The sequence below is a fragment of the Haliotis rufescens genome, unplaced genomic scaffold, assembly GCF_023055435.1.
Source record: "Haliotis rufescens isolate VD_foot unplaced genomic scaffold, xgHalRufe1.0.p SCAF_7, whole genome shotgun sequence".
NCBI lineage: Eukaryota > Metazoa > Mollusca > Gastropoda > Lepetellida > Haliotidae > Haliotis > Haliotis rufescens.
In genome coordinates this window covers 29,463,319-29,483,742 of record NW_025964361.1, presented here as the reverse complement: position 1 = coordinate 29,483,742, position 20,424 = coordinate 29,463,319, and the positions used below count along the sequence as shown (strand labels likewise).

General features: G+C 43.0%; 1 protein-coding gene across 3 annotated transcripts; it reads left to right on the top strand.

The window, feature by feature from the left end:
* The first annotated feature begins 270 nt into the window (after positions 1–270).
* Positions 271–15,801, top strand: LOC124148117. Of its 3 annotated transcripts, none has more exons than XM_046519058.2 (12): positions 271–493; positions 2,082–2,241; positions 3,647–3,747; positions 4,439–4,564; positions 5,292–5,468; positions 5,832–5,947; positions 7,068–7,185; positions 8,285–8,296; positions 9,233–9,963; positions 11,326–11,466; positions 12,345–12,486; positions 13,703–15,801. In XM_046519058.2, the coding sequence occupies exons 1-12, from the start codon at positions 427–429 to the stop codon at positions 13,993–13,995; spliced, it is 2,184 nt and encodes a 727-aa protein (XP_046375014.2). In that variant the 5' UTR covers positions 271–426; the 3' UTR covers positions 13,996–15,801. The 3 variants fall into 3 exon arrangements, with proteins under 3 accessions (XP_046375014.2, XP_046375015.2, XP_048244254.1); XM_046519059.2 differs by having other exon boundaries at positions 12,345–12,497; XM_048388297.1 differs by having other exon boundaries at positions 12,345–13,838.
* The last annotated feature ends 4,623 nt before the right edge of the window (positions 15,802–20,424 follow it).

The window sequence follows — 20,424 nt, the reverse complement described above, 5'->3', positions numbered from 1 at the left end:
GTTACTTAGAAATTATTATACACTGCATTAAGCGAGTATGAGACATTTGCTAAGCCCAAATGATTGGTGCAACTTCATGACTCCTTTTCTATAACAATAATAAATCTGATTAGACGCATTACTACTTCACTTGTAACAATACCCGTAATTCATGTGCCCACTTAACGCTATGGAGTCCCCAATGCCATCCAGTAACCAACAAGGTATCAACGGATTAGGATTAATATCCTAGAGACCAGTTTCAGTCTCAGAGCGAGGTGTACCCAAAAATCAACATGGCTGCCGGCGAGGTACGGAGCAGACGGCAATAGTAGTAACAGGGAAAAAGCTGCTACAACTGAGTATTTCTGTGTAAAAAGTGATGACATACAAGAGGCAGATATAAACTACGTTGTTTGATGTCATGATACAGACGTCTCGGAAAAAATGTCATCTATATCAATGAAAATATTTCTCTGTGTTTCGGTGCTACTGGTTTTCCTCAACAAATCAGGTAAGACTTTTCATTTTATGTGCTATCATATACCGTTAGACGCTATCTCGTAATAACTTTTATAGCTATGTTATTGGTACATGTGCTATTCACGATGGACAATCTTAAAATACAATTCACGATGTTAGCCACACGAAGCGATAACTTGAGAAAACTACTTGCCGTATTGGTGAGTACATTTCGAATATCAGAATCTCTGCTAACATTCATTTGATATGTCGTATTCAAAAATGATTCAGAGAAACAAATATGAAACAAAATAAAAGCCAGGCTTAAATTCTAAAGCTACATTTTCACGTACCGATCGTTTATGTACTATATACTACTCAAAAGACGCTAAGGATCACCCGGTTGTAATAGTAATACGAAAGAATCGGATGATCCGTAACTCCCTTTGAGCAGTATACTTTAAAACACTATCTATTCATATGTACTTGAACAAGAGGTTTCTCATAGCGACACGACAGAAAGAATTGTAAATAAAGATAACCCCAAAGAATATACATTAAATATGTGTTTACCTAATGGTAAATATCTACTGCCGTCACTGAGATATGCAGTGATTGTTGTTAACTTCTTGATATAGATCAGGGAGTAGTTTATAAGACGCTATACTAACTTGTAGGATATTTTATAAGTTATCTTTTCGATAAAGTCGACATGTGACTCTGGATAAAATGGAGTGAGTGTGAGTGTGTATGGTTTTACGCCGCTTTTAGCAATATTCCAGCAATATCACGGCGGGGGACACCAGAAATGGGCTTCACACATTGTACCCATGTCGGGAATCGAACCCGGGTCTTCGGCGTGACGAGCGAACGCTTTAACCACTAGGCTACCCGACCGCCCCTGGATAAAATGGAGGGTAGTTATGAAAGTTAGTAACATGAAGAAAACAGCCTGCCTGACTCAATAACATAATCACCCTCTTAAGGAGTAAAAGGTAATTCAGGAGATAAAGGTTACTATATGCTTGTTGTAAGAGGCGAATAACGGGATCGGGTGGTCAGGCTCGCTGACTTGGTTGATGCATGTCATCGATCCCAATTGCGTGTATCGATGCTCATGATATTAATCACTGGATTGTCTGGTCCACACTCGATTATTGACAGACCGCCGTCATATAGGTTGAATATTGCTGAGTGCGGCGTTAAACAACCAACCAACCAACAACTAGCTAGATAGACAGATTGGCAGATAGAAATAAAACAAATGTTCAGACTAGCTTGGTGCGTAGGTAATAATTTGAAAAAACAAAGTAATATGATGTCAAAAATAATCATCCTAATATGCGGAGTACTTCCGGTCCTTCAAGGAGTTCACCAACGCATGGTAATAATACAAACTTATATTGGCGAGCGCTTCCAGCTCCATAGAGCCTCTTCATAGTGATGTTCCTTTTAACATTTGAAATATGCTGCTTGTGTAACATGATTATGTCAGCGAGTGAGTTCAGTGTTGTTTAACGCTGAAGCCAGCAAAGTTTAAGCTATATTGGGGCGATCTGTATACAATTGAGTCTCGACCAGACAAGAAATAACATGATTACGTTGAACAGGATTAACCATGTCATACACTTTTCCTTCAGATGGCTGCACTTTCCCCTCTGACCTCACCGGCGACTGGGTCACAAGTAGCCGGAGTACTTTGACCTTTACCTCAACGACCTTCACCCCGTGGACCGTGACCTCGCAGGGGACCTTCACCTTCACATGTCTGCAGAATAATGGTTCATTCTACATTAGCAAGTACGCTGAACCGGAAGGACATGATTCTGCCATGAACAGTGCATGCCGATATATTTTTCATCCAGCTCCATTTAACCGTTCTCGCTATCGCTAAACAAAGATGTGAGGACATCCCATTACGGGTCACGTCAGAACGACCTTTCATCCGACCAATCAAAGCGTCGCTTACCAGATCATAAAAGTGACAGTCGGCATGTATTTTCTAATCATGCAACCTCGAAAAAGTTAACACGGGGTATTCCGAACGACAGTTACGGCCCATACGACTGATTCCGTCAAAATTATCGTCTATCTCTCGCTTCCGCGGGATAAACATTTGAACGGAGGAGGCGTTACACAGTACACGAGAAGCTCTGTCATACAATCGCAACCATATATTAGATATTCCGAAATGTTCGTTTGTTCAGTTTTCAAAATTTTAATCGAGAACTGTGTCAACATATTTTTCAAGGGTAGTCTGAAATGGAAGTCGCCAGGTTGAAACGAGTGCGGTAAAGCTCGAGAGAGCTGCTTTCTAATTGGCTGATGTCGACTTCTTGTTAGTCATTTCAGTGGTCGGTCAAAGTTCGCGAAAGGTCGTTCTGACGTGACCCGTAATGGGATGTCCTCAGATCTTTGTTTAACGGCAGCGAGAACTTAGATCTGATTTTAATGAGATTGCTTCATGTTTTGAGCGCGATGGGACAGATGTATGGCTAAAGCGTTCGCTGGTCACACCTAAGACAATGCTTCAGTTCCTCATAAGTATACGGTATTTTTGTTGTCCCTGCCGTAATAATGCGGTAATATTGCTGTATGGTGTTACACCATCACGATCACTTCCTATATGTCACCCGTGAAGATCCGGGGAAGAATACGTCTCCAGCAACCTATGCTTGCCATAAGAGGCGACTATGCATGTCGCAAGAGCCTAATATTTCCCCCATTATTGCATCAAGTTTTTACTCTACATTTAACGATATTCCAGCCGCATCACATCTTGGGAATATGACTTCAGGTACCCAGTATCTTAAGCTTGTAGCACAAGCCAACTTAACTGGGTATTGGATGGACTGTACTGTGACGTTAATCGAATTCTTGAATGCGTGTCATCGTATCCGGATGGCGTTGGTCGTTGCTATTTTATTCATCATTGTCTTACCCGCACATTGCCCTGTGAGGACTCTTGGTCAGAAAAGGACCCTTGTACATAACTCTTGAAAGAACTGACAAAAAATAGGATCTGTGGCTGAGTGAAGAATGTCATCGTGTCCCGATGGCGTGGTCGTTGCTCATGTTTTCTGTCACTGGTTTGTTTGATCCAGACTTATTTACAGGCCGCCGCGATAATCTTGATTACGACAGATCAAACCTAACTTCCTCACTTATGTGTATGTTGCAGCGTTATCGTTTCTTTTGTCTCCAGATCGAATAGTTTCTCCTATGTCGGCCTCACCTGGTACGCCTATCTCTGCATGGACCTCAACGCCATCAACTCCAACGCCTTCTACTACAACCTGGGGTCAAGTAAGACATATTGTTTAGTTCTAAACACGATAACTTTGTGTTCACATTAATGTGTTCAGAGGCAATATGGAGAAATCAACACAAAACCTAGACACGTGCATGTCTGATGCCAAAGTCCTCTTGCCTAAACAAGTTCTGTCTCATTCTTGATAATTTATTTTGTTCAAATATTTAAGCAAATCTCAAGCAAGTCCTTCCCGAACCAGCGCGACCAACTAAACTTGATATTGTTTATATTATCACGTCATCCTATTATCCATCCATGCTCTTCACGACACCATTTTACTTAAGCTGATGTCTAGACACCCAGAACTTATCCTAGTCTTACGATAATCCAATGTATTTTATCCCCATTTTTCTTATAAATACGGGGCACTGGTGGCCCAGTCGTCTAAGGCGCCGCAATTTGCTGTGCAGAGTTGCGTCCTTTGGTCACGCCAGAACCTAATATCGGGATAATTAGTAATGAAAGTATGCCAGTATGGGATGAGAAGCTATTACCAAAATTCAAATAAAAAACTTTTATCTTTAAATCACACGACCACAAAATTCTGGTAAAACAAGCCTTTGAATGTTTTTTTGTTATTTTAATTTCAACAACCTATACACTACGGTTAAGAATAAAATCTGCAAATAGGGTGATGAAAATAAGTCCCAGTGCTTATGAACTATGAATGTTACTGTGATGCAGGTAGGGAGGCAGGTGCCGGCAATGACAAGGTGAAGATCTTCGCAGATGGAACAACTATCACACAGGCCCTCATCTGTGATGACGTCAGTTACACCATCGGCACACACGACGTCATGGTCAAAAGCGGTACGTATGTATAACGAGGTTATGACGTGCTAATGAAAACTGATCCTATTATTCTGTTTCATATTTACATGACATATAAATAGCCATATGATATAGCTTGTAGGCCGTAATATCTGAGTATAGCAACAGAGGTGTGTGTGTGTGTGTGTGTGTGTGTGTGTGTGTGTGTGTGTTGGGGAGAGGAGGGGTTACTGCATCGAGTAAGTAAGTAATCGAGTCTTGACCAGACAATCCAGTGATTGCCAACATGAGCATCGATCCACGCAATTGGGATCGATGACATGCATTAACCAAGTCAGCGAGTCTGTCCACCCGATCCCATTGGTTGCCTCTCACGACAAGCATAGTCGCCTTTTACGGCAAGCATGGATTGCTGAAGACCTATTCTAACCCGGATCTTCACGGGCCACTTCTTGTCTGTCATATGCAGAGGCGGATGAAGGAAAAAATTTAAAGGTTCCATAGTGGGTCCCTCCACCCCTTCCCAAAGAATATCCGGGTTAGATGCTTGCTTGTCTTTGTTGAAGCATGTCTTCGTATCCCAGATGCATAGATCGATACTCATATTGTCTGGTCCAGATTCATTTATTTCCAGACCGTCGTCATATCGCTGGAGTAGTATTGAAAGCAAACAAATAAACATTCTGTACGGGTATTGTGGCCAACCGTTTCACTGTGCATGTCTCTTAACAAAATGCATCACAACGACGTGGTAACCTGTTTGCAGGAGCAGCCGCCAGCGCCGCCAGTAGTTGCCCGACAGACGTGCAGGCCAAGTGGATGTACTCTTTAGATGCCGGAAGTGGTGACACGTGCTCATCCGGGTCCTACCTAGAAGTGTGCACTGACACCACAGCGATGAACTTCAACTACACTTCCTGTAACTCGAACGTCGCTTACTCGGGTCAGTGCAGTGTGACTTGTCAAATATATCTGACTTATAACAGCGACATTTAATAAACGTCATTCAGTTTGTAAAGATTAACAGTAAGTATGTAATATGTGCGATAAATCGTTGATGTTCATTTGAATGCATTACATAACATCAGACATCCCTAAAATTTCAATTTTCTTCACAAGGCATTAAATGTTTAGGAATTCATCATTTCCAGCGAACAATTTATCTTTTGGGGTTAAACTTGAGGACGAAATATTTATTATCTTCTGGAATAGTTGTTTTTTAACCCACCCGTTGTCGCTCGGCATAATGGATAATTGTAGACATTGGACTAACTTCCGTTATAACAGCAGTGTTGTCTGGTTACAGCGGGAGGCAGTCTTTATTGCATATACAACACCACCAGCGGGGCCAACACCTACCTCACCCTCTACAACAACGACATAACGACGGATGAGGCATCGACGTACAGATTTACATGCATGGTAGGATGGAGTATACATCACGATAACAACACCAGTAGTTGATGATGACGGCCATGAAAACCAACCTTTATTTAAAATGATTTGTACCATGCAGTTTGACCAGTTTCAAAACATAACCGGATCCTGACAGGTTTCTTGTGTTTTTGTGTACTGCAATGCTGTGAAATATGTATAATGACGTCATCTTCGTTTAGACGTTGAGCTCTCTTCAGACAATTCATTCATACGCGGGGGCACGGGTCCAAGTCGTCTAAGGCGCCGCGATTCGCTGTGCAGAGTTGCGTCCCTTGGGCACGCCAGAAACCTATGATTGTGGGTTCGAATCCCGGTTCGCCCCGATTATGTTTCGAGGTTTGTCAGCACCATACCCGTGCTCGTGGGTTTCACCGAAGTGGTAAACGTCTGAGACCTGCATCACTTCGGACTTTCCTCCCACATTAAGCTGACATGCCGTGATATAAGTGGAATATTGTTAAAAGCGGCCTTAAACCCAACTCACTCACACACTGATTCATACGCCGTGATATAACTGAAATACTGTTCTAAGCGGCCTTAAACCAAACACTCGCTCGTTCAAGTGAATCCTGGCCACCATTCAATGACCATTTGTTTTTCGTCCCACGTGTTGTGAGAAATAAAAGTGATCTCGGCTAAAAATATAATGTAATGTTGTTTGTCCTGATTTTAATAGTGGCTTGAATTCATGTAGCTATTCCGAAAATGTTGCTCTCCGTGCAGCCGCCATCTTGATGGGGCTATTTGGTACTTGGTACACGTTCTTACGTCGGTTTTGCAATATTCTTGTAATGTCAGCTTTAAACAGTTTACCAGCATGTAGAGTTGATCAGATATATGGATAATTGAGTGAGTGTGTGAATGTGGTTTTACGCCGCTTTTTGCAATCTTCCAGCTATACCTTGGCGCGCGACATCAGAAATGGGCCTTCGACGAGATGAGCGAAGGCTTTAACCGCTCGGCTACCACATCGCCCCATACTCCGAGAGGTTATATGGTAGCAGCATACATAGCAAGGAGCTCTCACGAATCATATCAATGTTCAGTGCATGTCTAACATCGTGTATGCAGGAAACCTACAGCTGCGTGGTGGTACATGTTTCAGGTGCTGAGTGCTTCAGGCAGCCAGGTGTACATGACACAGTACCCACAACAATGCTTGTCCAACCAGACCTCTACATCAGTTGTCTCCCCTGGCGCCACACTTGTTCTTCAGAATTCAAGTAAGCATACATGTACACGGATACAAGAAGGAAAGGTATAAAATAGTCACAACTTTTATGCAAGTGGCTTAAATATGAGGTTTGTGTTATGTGTATTTGGCTGATATAGTTTGACACACTGTGTGCTTGTCCGATGCAGGTGCGCACCTCTTGTGCTATCCTGGATGATCAAGTGTGTTTATATATCCATTCTGTTATGATAAATACCATGGGCCGATTTCGAGAGAGAAATCTCTATTAAGACGGATTGTGATAGTTCAGTCCTCCCGAGGTAAGACTATATAAGTCCAGTTTCCACCCTTGCCGAACTAGGCTGGTATTATTGATGTTATATTGTTGCTGGACTAACGAATTCATGCAAAGTCAAATGAAAATCGCGTAATAAACTAGACACCCGTTTCGTAAACTCCCGAGCAGATTTCGGTCGATTTCAGGATTTGCAAAGCATGTGTACTGTCAACATGCAGTCAACAGAAATTTTCTAAATCTTTACATGTTTTTAATCAAGGTGCTCACGTAATAAGATGCGCTTCGCAAAGTAAGACCCGTTTTATTCCTAAAAAGATCTTCATTATCAATAAGATTGTCTTCACTTGGCGCCGCCATTTTGTTGAAGCAAATATAAGTAATATCAGAGGTTGAATCTGATTGGTCAACTGGAAGGACTTAGCAGGGACATAAATCGACGCTACGATCGAGCCCAAAATTTCCAGTCTAGTTCGTCAAGGGTGGAAACTGGACTTTTACAGTCAGTTAACTCCCATGCCTCGGGAAGATGAGATATTATCGAAACGAATCTATTGTGGCGATTGGATCCAGGGTGTTTTATCTAAAAGAAAGGAGATCTATATAATCACTGGATCATCGAGGACGCACATGCACCCACTCTCTGGAGCCGCCAGTGACTACACCGGAGCAAAACGATGCCATAACAATGTGTTCTCTTTAAATGTGCATTTAATCAGCTGTCCAATTTGAACCATTTCAATATGACAAAATAATCCCACACTTGATATGCTTACTGTGCGATTAGATATAAAAACAACTGATATGTGAATGTTCAACACTAATACTGATATATCTTATTGTCTTGTTTCAGCTTCTTGCAACCGTAAGTATTCAGTACGATCACGTGACATATTCCAAGATATTTTCTGTGTGAATTAGTTATTCAGAAACCTCTCACAAAACATTCGCTAGATAGTGTTAATGTGACCTCTGTTTGTATTAACATACATCACTTAAGGATGTAAATGGGTCGGGTGCTCAGGCTTGGTGACTTGGTCAATAGTGGGAATCATTGTTCACAATATCAATCACAGGATTAAAAAGGTTCTCGTCCAGATTATTTACAGGCCGCCGTCACGCATACTACTAAAAAGACTATAAGGACTTGCATGCCAGATTAACTAATATTAAGTATATTAATATGAAAGAATCGGATGGTCCTTAAGTTATTTTTAGTAGTATAGATGGAATATTGCAAAGTGCGGCGTTAAGCGACAAACAAACAAAAAAGTGGCGGGTAATCGAAATAACATTTATGTTTTTTTTACGCTTGAAAGAATTATATAACACGAGTATTAAATCCGTAGTGTATATTGGCTTCTAAAGCCGTTGGTCTCCAACTTAATTGGCAATGACTTGGTTCACACGTAGACACTCCAGCTGGTAATAGCATGTTTTTATAATAACGAGTTATCGTGAGGCCTTGGGTAAATATTCAGAATCTCGTGACCCGTGAAGATACGGGCGAGAATAGGTCTTCAGCAACCAATGCTTGCCGTAAAAGGCGACTATGCTTGTCGTAAGTATAAGAGGCGGCTAACGGGATCGGGTGGTCAGGCTCGCTGACTTAGTTGATGCATGTCATCGTATCCCATTTGGGTGGATCGATGGTCATGGTGTCAATCACTGGATTGTCTCGTCCAGACTCGATTATTACAGACAGCCGTCATATAGCTGTAATATTGCTGAGTGCGGCGTTAAACAACAAACAAACAAACAAACAGAATCTTGTATTTAGATTTGTATTTATGGCCCACAGCTACCACTACGGCACCAACTACTACCGCTGCTACTGCTACTACGACGGCCCCTGTGTCGTCTGCTCTGGCCACCGGCCTGGGGGTCACTTTCGGTCTGCTGTTTATCATTTTGGTTGCTGTCGTCGTTATCTGGTGCTTGTGGAAACAGAACAAAGAGAATGCAAAAATAAGGGGGGATAAAGATGTTGAGGGGGGAACGCAAGAAGGGGGGAAGGAATTGGACAAGCCGGACGGAGCAGTACCCCCGGATGTTCTCCCGACCATTCCGGACAAACCCCAGAGTCCGTCCGGGGAAACTCTCCGCCCGACAACTAGCGGATCAATCCACGTGACCATGGGTTCTGCCGACGAGAGCGAGCGGGATAGTAAACTGTCTGATCTCAGCGTCGAGGAGCATATTTCTCCCCCGACAGGGTACAACGTGGTGGGCGTCCATCCAGGTCTAGAGGACGAAGTAACCGTGTTGGAACCTACGCCAGTCAAGACATTTGCTCCACAGAGAGGCGTTGTTCCGAAAGGAGCCGTTTCTTTGAGCAATGGAACCAAGCCACGGCCGAAGGTTGGGAAGCGAACGAAGCTTCCCCCAGTCGAAGGGAAGCCGTTACCCCCCATCAAAGAGGACATCACCCCCAGGGGAGTGAGTGGCCGTAGGGGCAGTCAGACCAGTCTACGGAGGAAATTCGGCCAGAAGGGCATTGTCGGAGTAGAGGAGACCAGTACGGAAAGTGGGGTAAGACTGGTTGAAGTGAGGTGAGATGAAATTGGGTTTAACGTCGCGTCCAAGATAATTGCACTTATGTAGCGACGCACGCGCATGCGTGCGTACGTGCGTGTGTGTGTAGTCCGGGCTGATGCCGATTTGTTTTGCTAGCTCACTGAGATACCATGCCGCAGTTTAACATGAATACCCCACTCAGACACAGTATACTGACACCGAGCCGACCAGTCCTTGTTTTAGCCCCTTAATGTCGAGCGCCAGGCAGGGTAACAACAAGTACCATATTTTAACGTCTTTTGGTTTGACTGATTGAGAGTGCGTGAAATTAAGTCTCCTCCATTGCTGATAGCGGAAGGTCTTCGTGAGCAAATACACTCACCACTGGGCTAGGCTATGGTATTTCCAGGTTTTGGTCACGTCATCATTGATATATGACGAGGTATGCTAAGGAACCTTTCGGATCCATAGGATCAGATACTTTTAGGAATGAACTGTTCTTTTCAACAGCATGTTTTTTTAATGGTTTAATGTACCAGTGAAGATCCAGATTAGAATAGGTCTTCAGCAACCCATGTCTTGTAATAGGCGACTAACGGGATCGGGTGGTCAGGCTCGATGACTTGGTTGATGCATGTCATCGTAACCCAATTGCGAGGATCGATGCTCATGATATCAATAACTGGATTGTCTGGCCCAGACTCGATTATTTACAGCCCGCGTTCATATAGCTGGAAAATGCGGCGTTAAACAACAAACAAACAAATACTGTTTTAACGTATAACCTCGCTAAATGTAAAGGTACGGTTACTATGTGTCGGGGATGCTGATTTTAGCGGAAGCGTTTTCCCAATATGTGAACATGAGCGGGTTCTTTGCCCAAGGTTAGTTTCTTATGACATGTAGATAAAAACAGGAAACCATGTGCCTGATGTGGTCAAAAATTCATTTTGGGTCACGAAATCCGACATAAATGTTCTCTTGAGGTTCGAAAAATCGATCGTTTCAATATCTTACTCCGACCTAAAACGTTCTAATCATAATCAGACCTTTTACTCTGACAGTAATCAATCTGATTTCAATGAGATTGAGTGTAAGTTACCTGGACGTTACGTGTACAGAATTGTAAGCGGTTGTCGAATGGGACTATTGAGATGTGTCGAATACCACCGCCTACTGATCAGATCAAAGAGATAAGATACCAGAGTGTTCAATCCATGTGAGTGTCATCACGCAATATATCGTGATGGGACCAGGCATGATTCAACCTGGCACAGGAAACACTAGCCGCGTGGGGTTAAGTGAGTAAGACAGTTCACGACGCTTATATGTATGTGTCTGTTAAGTGTGATATAAACAAGGAGCATCTGTCTGCAGGAAGAGCTGCCTGGTCAGCCTCAGACCCGGGGGGTGGTCAAACTCAGGCCGGTCAAGATGCAGCGCGGAGGAAAGAAGCCTGTCCCAGAGAAACCAGAGAAGAAGGTTCGAACCCGGAGCTACAGGGACGCTAAAGATTCCGTAAGCATTGAATTCATATTGAATTGTATTTTGAATTGAGGTTAATTGAATCTACTGAAACTTGACTTGAGATATTTGCGTTATGGTCTTGTGAAAGAATTAACCATACAATGAAAGGCAGTTAATGATCTCTTTACGAGGTATATATCTATAATGGGATGTGAAATGTTGGATTTTTACCTAGGATTTCAAACAAAGTGCCATTGGCAGGCAAATTAGAGAAAAATATATTTGGTAAAAAATGCGATTTTCTTAAAAGTATATTTTTTTGAGAATGCAGAGACATTTAACGTTGCGATTGTTTTAAATGGAATTAACTAGAATTAAGTTTTCAAACCCTTGTGTCTATATTGGACTTTTATTGGCGTGGGACACATTGCAAAGCTACCTGGGTCGTTATCAACTTTACTGTAACTCTGTCCCTCGATGCTGTTCATGCATTAGAAATAATGTATTCTATATTTGAAAATCAATAATGAAATGAAATATTTGATGCATTGTGAGCTCTGTAAGTCAAAGTCTTGCGGATCACATAAAAAACGCCCAATTTAACGTTGTTCGAAATGTCAACGAATTTCAACGCCTTCACCATATCGAGTTAAAGAAAGTTTTCGCCCCTGTCACTCTGTCCACCAGGGGGCACAATCCTCTAAGGCGCTCTAATTCGCCGTGCAGTGTTGCGTCCCTTTGGCATGCCAGGATCCTATGATTATGGGTTCGAGTTACAGATTCGGTCTGATTATAATCCTTAAAAACGCCGTTCCCGTCCTTGTGGGTTTGACCATGTGGATAAATGTTTACTTTGGGCTTGCTCCCACATTATGATTGCACTAGTGATACAATGAAACTCACTCACACATTCACAATCTTTCCCTCAGTCTGTTGACGACGACGACTACGTCCCGCCATCCACGCCGATCAAAATAACCAGAGTGGACATCCCCAGTCTGGCCAAGGAGGACTTCAAGAGGACAAGGAGCAACAAATCTGACATGAAGGTCGTCGACATGGATGATGAAGGTGAAAAGAATGTAAGTAAGGATGACATGAGAGGAATGTCTCCTGAGTCGTCTTACAACCCTTCATCCTTGTACCTTAGGGGGTCCCCCCCAGACATACATAGCATTGTTCACGCTGCTCCCATTGGGATGGAAGTGGGCCCTGATAGAGGCAGAAGCATGTTGAGAGACAGGCCTATGTCCTCCACAGAGAGACCTCGACCTTTATTGGATGATCGTGTGGGCGGCACGAGGTCACCAAGATACAGGGCTCAGTCTGCAAGGAACAGGTCGGCTTCCTTCAGGGAAGACATGTATGGTGGGGAAGTCAATCGAGACGGGTCTTTTAGGCCTGTTTCGTCAATGACTTGCGTTTCTCCTGACCACAACGTTCGTGCGAGGAGCAGATCAAGGTCGAGGGGTAGGAAGAAGAGAGGTAAAGGTTTGGTGAGGTCTCAAAGCGAAATAAGACCATCTTCGGCGCCTGCTTACGCTCCCCGTTCCATTATGCTAGATGTTGAGGAACTACCACAGGATGGCAATTCTGACGAGAAGGTGTTGGCAGCGAGGTCGCTCGCTATAGATATGGAACAGATTAATGTCGACCAAAATGGCCATCCTGTGGAAAAGAACGGCACAAAACGGGGTAGGGATGTGAGACCTAAATCCAGGCCAAGGGCAAAGACTGCATTAAGCAGAGCAACCACCTCCGCCGTGGACAACACATTGAGGTTCTGGGTGTTTTTCTCCAAACCCATCATCCTTCTAACCCGGCAGTTCCGGCCCAGCGGCTTCATGCGCAGACGAGAGGAGGCTATAGCAGACAACACAGTGGTCGAAGACTGGAGTCTGAGGAGCCCCCGTTCTCCCAGACGCGTGTCAACTGTGTCATCGCAACTAAGAAGGAACCCAGTCAAAATCGAGTTCGGTACTGCGGATGTGTCCCGAATCAGAGACTTTAGCTAACGATTGAATTATATTATTTGTGCATGGAACCATTGTCATAACCTTTGGGTCTAATTTACAATTTCTATTTGGTTTGCTGTGGTTTGCTCTGGTTTGAAGTGCAGTTTGTAACGGTACAGTCGTTCCCGTATTTAAGTACCACCGTGTTTGTATATCCGCCCACGGAGTCTACAAGGAAATATATTTCAAAATTCAAACCAGACTAATTGTAAATTTGAAAAAAAAGTTTTTAATTGGAATATCCCTAGTAACGTTTGCCAATTTCCTTGTAGGTTCTCCCGGGCGCTACACTAGAAGAGAATCCCGACTATCCGTTCACGTCCCCTCGCAAGCGCTCCTGGCTTCAAGAAGCAGTCCCAGACGACCAAGTAGAGGTGTGGGGCAAGGTGTCAACCCTCTGGAAGCTGGGTCAGGTGTGGTCAGACAAGGTACACATGTGAGGCAGAGGCCATTGAGGTCACACGTGAGGCAGAGGTCACCTGGGGTCACACGTAAGGAAGAGGCCACCAGGTCAAACGTGAGACAGAGGTCATCACAGGTCACACGTGAGGCAAAGGCCAACTGAGGTCACACGTGAGGCAGAAGTCATCCGATGTCGGACTTTCGTAACCTTTCGTTGAATGCATGCTACGCTACGTCGAATATGATCGCATGTCGTTGGTTATATGTATTTTGTCGTATCCGGTTTAGCATAAGTAAACTAGTTGTGTTGTTTATGTTGCAATAACTGGAAGTCCGAGATGGTTGATGTTAGTAGTTATATTGGCCATATTTACAGTGTTGCCCATTTGGTAACGTAGAGATTAACTCTTTTTCGAGAAGACTATGTTAGTGACAACAGCTAGTTGATGTTCGTGTTGAGCTGTCTTACTTTTTTTGAGGTTTTACGTGCGCTTTCCGGCTGCAAGCGTATGTCGCACACGGTTGAGCTGTCGTCGACTCACGGTTTAAGTAACATAGCCTTACACCATTATGATGACGTCACACTGTTGTTGTTGTTGACTCTCAGCCAGGAATTCAGTGGCAATTCTGAACGTGTAAAACTCATGCATCTATCGGTCATTATGCAAATTATAGAGAAATTATACATCCATAACATGGTCTGAGATATCACTCGATTTCCGGAAGCCTTCGGGACTCGTTGATTCTACTTCCGGAATCAACATGTGATCATGGTTTACTGAGAAAAGTAGGGAGGGACGGGGCTGCTGGTTAAAGCGTTCAAACTCGTCATGCCGAAGTTACGAGTTCGATTCCCCAAATGGGTACAGTGTGTGAAGCCCTGTATAGTGTCCCCCGTGTGATTTTGGTGAGACAGCGCTAAACGCGGCATAAAACCAAACACTCATTCACTGAGAAAAGTAGTCCTTCCAGATTTTCACTTGTTTCTCGACTTTCGAACTAAAAATTACCAGTATAATCAAAATTCCAATTTTCATTCGTCTCTGGAGTACGGGTAGTCCTGCACCATGACCGTGGAATATATTTATTTTATGAAAAAAAATAATTTAGAAATGCATACAAAAGCAAGTCTAGAAATCAGCATAGGGAATTTTTTATATTTTTAGGGTCAAGAAGGATATTATGTAATATAAGATTTCAGAGACTAAATGTTAGTCTAGAGTACGGGCTAATGCCTGTATTATACATTGAACTACATAACAACACCTAATCTTCTGGGGATTCGTGTTGGGTGAAGATTAGGATTTGCGTCAGACGGTCACTCGTGGATCAGTACAAGTAAAGGATTAGTCACTAGCCGTGTCTGATGCCCCGAGTCTGTCCTTGACAACCCCAGCCATTGTGTAACTAATGTTAAGTTGCAAGGAAGGTAGGACACCTTCAACCCCACTTTCGTGAAATATTTGTAAATAAATGTAAAAATCTGTGAAAAGGTTTGCTTGTGTACTATTTATTCAACTTGATTAATAAAATCATGTCAGATTTTATTTTCGGTATATTATATTTTTGTAAGAATTTTGAATACCTTATTTATTATTTATTTATTGTATGTTTTAATAGTTTTCTGAATGTGTCGAATAGAATGGATGTTGAAAGCATTGTCCAGTATTGTCCAGTCACACACGTTAATTAAGTATAAGTCAGTGCAGGGATGCGGCCGTTTGTTTTGTATTTTGAGCACTGCGAGCACTCGAAACCCAGGGTCCACTTGCACAAAGCAATCTTAGCGCTACGACTATTGTAAGCCTATGTTAAAGCATGGGAGTTACGATCATCTTAGCGCTAAGATCGCTTTGTGCAAGCAGGCCCAGGTCCATGTAAAAATGTGCACGTGGACCTAGGTTTCCAAGACCAAGCATTTAATGTTTGTATGAGTCTTTTCACAGGTGATGTTTGCAATAAAATTGATCGGGATTTAAATTCAAAGTTATCTTTTGTAAATAACAAACAGCTGATTTAAGAAGAGTAACGTGTTTCTTCGGTCAGTATCTGGCACCTTGATGGCATACTGATGATAAACTTGCGAAAGGTTGCCATTGGTATTGCCCGCCCATCCGCCTGAAGAGCTACCCCAAGAATGGGCACGTTGGCTGGTGCTGGATCTCCGGCGTACACTCTCCCAGTTTCATTAAAATCAGATCTAAGTTCTTGCTGGTAAGCGACGCTTTGATTGGTCGCATGGAAGGTCGTTCTGACGTGACCCGTCATTGGATGTCATCACGTATTTGCTTAGCGAAAGCGAGAACTAAGATCTGATTTTAATGAGATTGACACTCTCCTTTCATGGACATCCCACAGATGCCCTATTAGGGTAATGTCAGGGGATTTCGCGGGCCAATGCAATGTCCTTATGCCTTCTCGTCGGAGATAATCGGTGACGACCTAGGCACGAATTGGTCTGGTATTGTCATCTTGTAGTTCCCAGTTTCTACCGATGACTCGAAACGAGACAACGAAAGGACGCAAAATTTCGTCAACATATCGGTGGCCAGTCAAATGGCCATTCACAAAAACCAGATCAGTTCAGCTGTCATGCGTGATACCTCCCCACACCATGACACTACCGCCCCAATTACAATCATGGTCAAAAATTGTTGCCCTGGCATACCGCTCGCCGCTACGTCATCAACAACGTTTTCTGCCCAACTGTGAATCGGAAGCAAAACCTTGATTCCTCTGTAAACATGGGCGCTCAACCAGTCCCTGTTTTGTGCCGCTTATGGTAAGCCGTTACGGTCACATCCTTCACAGGACGTCTTGCTTTCAGACGGGCTCCACGTCAAGGTGTCATTTCAACCCCAACCGTTTGACGGCACTTAACTGGCAGTCAACAAATTACAGTTAGATTTCCCAAACTTTCGGGCAACTTGGGCTCTTGACGATAGCTATACATTCAAGTCATTAGTTCCCCTTTTGTCGGTAGCATTCAAGTAACACTTTGGCTAGCAAATGTCAAAGATTGATTTGTTGTCTTACGCCGCACTCAGCAATATTCCAGCTTTATGACGGCGGTCTGTAAATAATCGAGTCTGGACCAGACAATCCAGTGATTGATATCATGAGCATCGAGCCACGCAATAGGGATCGATGACATGCATCAACCAAGTCAGCGAACCTGACCTGCCGATCCCGTTAGTCGCCCCCTACGGCAAACCTAGTCGCCTTTTACGGCAAGCATGGGTTGCTGAAGACCTATTCTAACCCGGATCTTCACGGGTCTAATCTCCAAGAGTAAAAGGATGTAGAGACGGTCATTTTTTTCGAACGAAAGCCACAACCGATATATCTAAAAAATGCATGAGTTGTTACTAATAGTGTTCCCGTCATTGATTCAGAATCGATCCACTCTCCAAGGTCCCATGACATACAAATACAGTAGGCTAAATAAAAGCTACTAAAACCTTCCCATCATCATTTATCGTTCTTCTAAAATCAGTCCATTTTACGATTGTGACCATATCATCAATCTCATTAAAATCAGATTTTAGTGCTTGCTGCCGCTACACAGTTGTCTTAGGATATTCCATTACAGGTCAAGTCAGAACGACCTTTCTTCCGACCATCATCTGATTTTATTGAGATCGACCATATCATATCATGTGATGATGAATCATTATCAAATAGTGATGACCACCCCCGCGTTCTCTACACTGAGCCGAACTGATAACTCCTGGAGGAAACACGTTATTAAGACTACTATGAGGCAGTAGTGAGTGGTTAACACTGTTGTTTTACGCCGCAGTCAGCAGTGTTGCAGCTGTATAACGACGGCAAGCACATTAATAAACCTGGGCCAGACTAGTCGGTCTCAAGTCTAGACGTTCCATTTGGATATTATCCAGATACGGGTTAGAATAGATCTTCAACAACCCTTTCTTGTACCTCTGTGAAGATCTGGGTTAGAATAGGTCTTCAGCAACCCCTTCTTGTACCTCTGTGAAGATCCGGGTTAGAATAGATCTTCGGCAACCCTTTCTTGTACCTCTGAGAAGATCCGGGTTAGAATAGATCTCCAGCAACCCTTTCTTGTACCTCTGAGAAGATCCGGGTTAGAATAGATCTACAGCAACCCTTTCTTGTACCTCTGTGAAGATCCGGGTTAGAATAGATCTTCGGCAACCCTTTCTTGTACCCCTGTGAAGATCCGGGTTAGAATAGATTTTCCGCAACCCTTTCTTGTACCTCTGTGAAGATCCGGGTTAGAATAGGTCTACAGCAACCCTTTCTTGTACTTCTGTGAAGATCCGGGTTAGAATAGATCTTCGGCAACCCTTTCTTGTACCTCTGTGAAGATCCGGGTTAGAATAGGTCTTCAGCAAACAATGCTAACTGTAAGAGGCGACTAAGCTTGCCGTAAGAGGCAACTAACGGGATCGGGTGGTCAGGCTCGCTGATTTGGTTGATGCATGTCATCGTATCCCAATTGTGTAGATCGATGCTCATGATATCAATTACTGGATTGTCTGGTCCAGACTCGATTATTTACAGACCGCCGTTATATAGCTGGAATATTGTGCGGCGTTAAACAATTAACGAACAACTCCTAGCCCGTCCGTAAATACGTCAGTACTGATGTCGACATTACAAGTTTTCAATCTGGGACATTTAACTAAAGTGAATTTATATTTAAGTCAAACCTCGGGAATCCAAGATTTTGAGTAATCGTCTTTTGCCTCGAGTTCAGCCTTGACCAGTTGTTATCATATTATTTCAATTTGGTAAACGACAGATAACAGTGTTAATATGTGAGTGGACCTTTGCACATATCGATAGTCGTCCAATCAGAGAACTTTTTACAAAATCAACAGCTACTGCCAGTTGAATTTGCACTGTGGTCATTCTAAAATTAAGCTAAGATAAATATTTTCGAAGTGGTTCAACTTGCCCAAGTACTAAGTTTCTATTTGAGTTTAAACTTCCTTCCTTTTTAACTTGAACAACTACACGCTTGTCGCAGTGATTCGGTGCTATTTACAGACGACCCCTGTTATCGCAATGTGCAGTGTTACTTGATACTGAGTAGTCTGTATTCACAGGAACTCGTTATTGGTCAGTTAATAAAAATATATACCCCCTATATTCTCTACTTACATATAGGGGGTATATATTTATATTTACTGACCAATAACGAGTTCCCATGTCTGTATTCCTCTATTACCGTAAAAGCCAAATACGTCAGTTGTCTTTACTGTGGTAATCTGTCATCTTGTTTGTCTGTTTGGGATGCATGCTGATATTACAGTTATCTTTGTGAAGCCATTCGAAATAAGATTTGTTTGTTGTTTAACGCAGCACACAGCAGACAATCCAGTGATTGACATCATGAGCATCGATCCACGCAACTGGGAGACGATGACATGCATCAACCAAGATAGCTAGCCTCGCCTCTTATGATAAGCATATTCGGGCACAGCACGGGTTCTACACGGGTAACACCATGATCCAGCCATGTTGAGTAGGCTTAAAATGGCAAGGGCGGAAACTGGGCTTTGATATAGTTTAGTGGACACTCTTGTTTCACGAAGATCATGCGAACCAGGAATCATCGAACAAATATTTTGACAAAGTTGTAGATTCAAAAATTGAAAACTGAACAAAAGAACATTCTGGAATGTCTAATAGATGGCTGAGATTGTATGGCAGTAGGCCTATTTCCAACGGGCTATCGAAAGTCTCTTCCGTTCAGATATTTATCCCATTGAAGCCATTCGTCACCACTCGCAACACGAGTTGGTCACGAATGCATTGAAGCGAGCGATAGACGACGGAATCAGTCGTACAGACCGTAACTGTCGTTCGGAATACCCCGTGTTAACCTTTTCGAGGTTGCATGATTAGAAAACACATTCCGACATATGACGGGTTCCTTATCATTACGATGCAAACTTTACGGGGATTGTGTCTTCGTAATTAATGTGGCTATTTCTATTTAAAGTACAGTAAACCACGGTTAAAACGAACACGTTTATAACGAACTGACGGATATAACGAACTAACTTTTTAGTCCCGACTATTTGCAGTAGTTATGCTGTATATATGCTTATAACGAATTACGGTTATAACGAACTAAAATTAGTATTCCCTTTCGTTTGTTATAACCGTAGTTTACTGTATGTGCATATTCCATAGGTTAGGAGCTTCTGTTGGTTGTCTTTGGTAGGCCTGGCAAGACAGTTTTGGAACGAACATTTTGACGTCTCAGAATGAAATGTCGTATACCCACCAAATGTCAATCTAAATGTATCCGTACTGTTTCAAGTTCTCCTAGTGATATATTGGTGCAGAATCCGGGTAACACATACTTTAGATACATGCTTTAGTAAGTAGTTTAGGTCAAGGTCAAGGTCAAGGTCAAGGTCAAAGTTGATCTGTAGTCACATCGTCCGTAGATTTCATCCTGTTCACGGGGACACGATATACCTCAGTATCTCATGGTTGTGAGAGCCATAATAGGGTGGTTGCAATGTGTCATCGTGACTCAACGGTGCGAAACGTTGCTCAGGCTATCAACCACTCGCCTGCTTGGTCGTGA

What these genes read in the sequence shown, in the direction of transcription:
- LOC124148117 (XM_048388297.1), top strand. Translation starts at nt 427, where the DNA reads ATGTCATCTATATCAATGAAAATATTTCTCTGTGTTTCGGTGCTACTG. An exon ending in GGTTTTCCTCAACAAATCAG is followed by an intron (nt 494 to 2,081) that starts GTAAGACTTTTC and finishes CTTTTCCTTCAG; the next exon opens with ATGGCTGCACTTTCCCCTCT. An exon ending in CGTACAGATTTACATGCATG is followed by an intron (nt 5,948 to 7,067) that starts GTAGGATGGAGT and finishes TACATGTTTCAG; the next exon opens with GTGCTGAGTGCTTCAGGCAG.